The 2,330-nt window shown below is 48.2% G+C and overlaps 1 protein-coding gene across 1 annotated transcript; it reads left to right on the top strand.

The window, feature by feature from the left end:
• Nucleotides 1-519: 519 nt before the first annotated feature.
• Nucleotides 520-1,752, top strand: LOC126572883 (astacin-like). Its single transcript, XM_050232588.1, has 2 exons — nt 520-838; nt 932-1,752. The coding sequence occupies exons 1-2, from the start codon at nt 520-522 to the stop codon at nt 1,750-1,752; spliced, it is 1,140 nt and encodes a 379-aa protein (XP_050088545.1).
• Nucleotides 1,753-2,330: the final 578 nt, after the last annotated feature.

The following is a 2,330-nucleotide window of genomic DNA, read 5'->3' on the forward strand; positions in this document are numbered from 1 at the left end:
CGTTTGTTTATTTTTAGAAACATCGAACCTCTACCGTAGTTATAATTGAGTCCAATTGTTGCTGCAAAGTGCAACTGCTTGTTCCCAATCTAAAGCTTCGTTTCCTAATTCCACCTCAACTGCTACGAATCCAACAAACGCTGGTTCTTCCAGGGCGTTCGTGAGACAAACAAGAGCATAATAATCAACTTTCCAGAAAAGTTTCAGAGCACTCCCAGCGTTCAGAAGGAACTGTTGTTTTCACACCAAAATGTTTATTTGCCATTAAAAAAAATTAGCAAGAAACAGTGGCAAAATTGAAACAAAGCAGTGAAATGCAACAATGGAGCCTACTATACGTTACACGAGTGTTGCAGCTCCCCAGCTGCGAACGCAATACGTCATACAGTGACACCAGATCGAGGCCTTATCGATCAAGATAATGGAACAATCGATCAGTTTGTACTGATCGTTGGTATATTAATATCCCGCTGGATCAACGTCAACCCTGAGCCAGTCCAACTGAAGCCGTCGATCAACATGGTTAACGGTAGAGTGATTTTGATCGCCGCGTGTTTGGTGTTGTGCGCTTGCGCCCTCGTGGAGGCACAAAGGAGAAGGAGAGGTGCTACCTCTCCCAGCTTTCTGGTTGGGGAACGGCTGAGAAGCTACCGAGCTAGTCATCAGCATTTGCCACGAAATCAGACACGCCGTCCGTATGAGCACGGTGCTGGTATTTACCGTGAGATGGATATCATGGAGAAAAAGGTACGCCAACGGAACGGTGTCGCTCTAACGGCATTCCCGGACAGTCGCTGGCCCAACGCAATCGTACCGTATGTCATTACGGGATCGTTCAGTAAGTATCGGTGCAGTCGCTACAAGAAGTCGATTGAACGCATCTAACTAACTCAACTGTATCGAATATACTGCATGCATCGAATCTTTGTAGCTGCGGCGGAACAAGCGACAATTATACAGGGAATGGATCAGATTGCGGCCAAAACCTGTGTTCGCTTTGTAGCCCGTACGACCCAAGCACTGTACATTTCAATCACCAACACGGCCACCGGTTGCTGGTCGTATGTTGGTCGAAGTTTGTCCAATGCGGAGAATCAAGTTAACCTCCAAAACCCATCCTGTGTCGATATCAGCACCGTTGTCCATGAGCTGATGCACTCGATCGGGTTCTACCATGAGTTTACGCGCCCAGATCGTGACTCTTATGTGTCAATCGACCAGACGGCCCTCGCTCCCGAATACCAGACGGCCACGTTCTTCAAAGATAACTTCCAGAAGATGGCCGACAGCGAAGTCGTCCTGTACGGTCGCCCGTACGACTATGGCAGTGTGATGCACTATTCAAAGTATGCGGCCGCCGCCAGCCGATCGAAACCGGTCATGAACAACCTGCAGCCGTGGACTGGAGACTTTGGCAACGATTACGGTCTGTCACCGTCCGATGTCATCGATATCAACTACATGTACTGTAATGCTACCTCCACGACTACTGCCGCGGCAACCACGACGACGACGACGACGACTAAGGCGGCCACAACGACGGCTGCTGCTGGTGCGTCGTCTGGAAGTACTACGACGACCACCACTACTACTGCTAGTACGACTGCAGCGCCTACTAGAACCACCACTACCCGTCGCCCATTCGTTACAATATTCCGCCGAGATACAAGCATTATAGGACAAATCCTAGGTGGCCCCATCACCACGTTGTTCAATCTGATCCGTGGTATACCGGGATTCCTGTTCGGGTAAAGCCCGCTGGTACTGTTGTGGGACAAGGCAAATTAGATTTCCAGAGAGTGTAATCAGCAACAATGTACACAATAAACATCACATCTCTGGAAGTATACTGACCTTAGCCCCTGAAGAACGTGTCACTAATGGCATTCTTAACATGGCGGAGTGAATCAGAATGGTCAGAGGTTTCTTTCTCTACTGCCATTTCTGACCGAGCGTTTGAATTCCAATTGCCCGATTGCTGGTATTCCTATCGAAAAATTAAAATTTCGAAAACAAGTGCTCCACGCTGCACACGTTCGCTGCACTTCTTGCCCTAATTCTCTAGCCATTCGTTGGGAAAACGTGTAAAAAAAAAGCCCACCAAGCTGTACCGATCCACCAATGCCCAGGGGATTAAGTTATATGTAGCAGAAGCTTAAGCGCGACTGGTGGGTGAGGTGTTGGAAAAACTATGACACCAGCCAGGGCTGCCATCCTCCGTACAGTACAAAAACTAAACAAATCGTTAAACATTTACTCTTCGGTACATACCACAAACCACATATTAGCATGCATACGTAGCCTTGCATCCAGTCTAGTACACCGCACAG

Source organism: Anopheles aquasalis, chromosome 2 (genome assembly GCF_943734665.1).
Source record: "Anopheles aquasalis chromosome 2, idAnoAquaMG_Q_19, whole genome shotgun sequence".
In the NCBI taxonomy this organism is placed as follows: Eukaryota; Metazoa; Arthropoda; class Insecta; order Diptera; family Culicidae; genus Anopheles; species Anopheles aquasalis.

Bases quoted from the DNA above. Each gene is read 5' to 3' on its own strand.
- LOC126572883 (XM_050232588.1), top strand. From the start codon at position 520: ATGGTTAACGGTAGAGTGATTTTGATCGCCGCGTGTTTGGTGTTGTGC. The intron at 839-931 runs GTAAGTATCGGT...GAATCTTTGTAG, and splicing joins TGTCATTACGGGATCGTTCA to CTGCGGCGGAACAAGCGACA.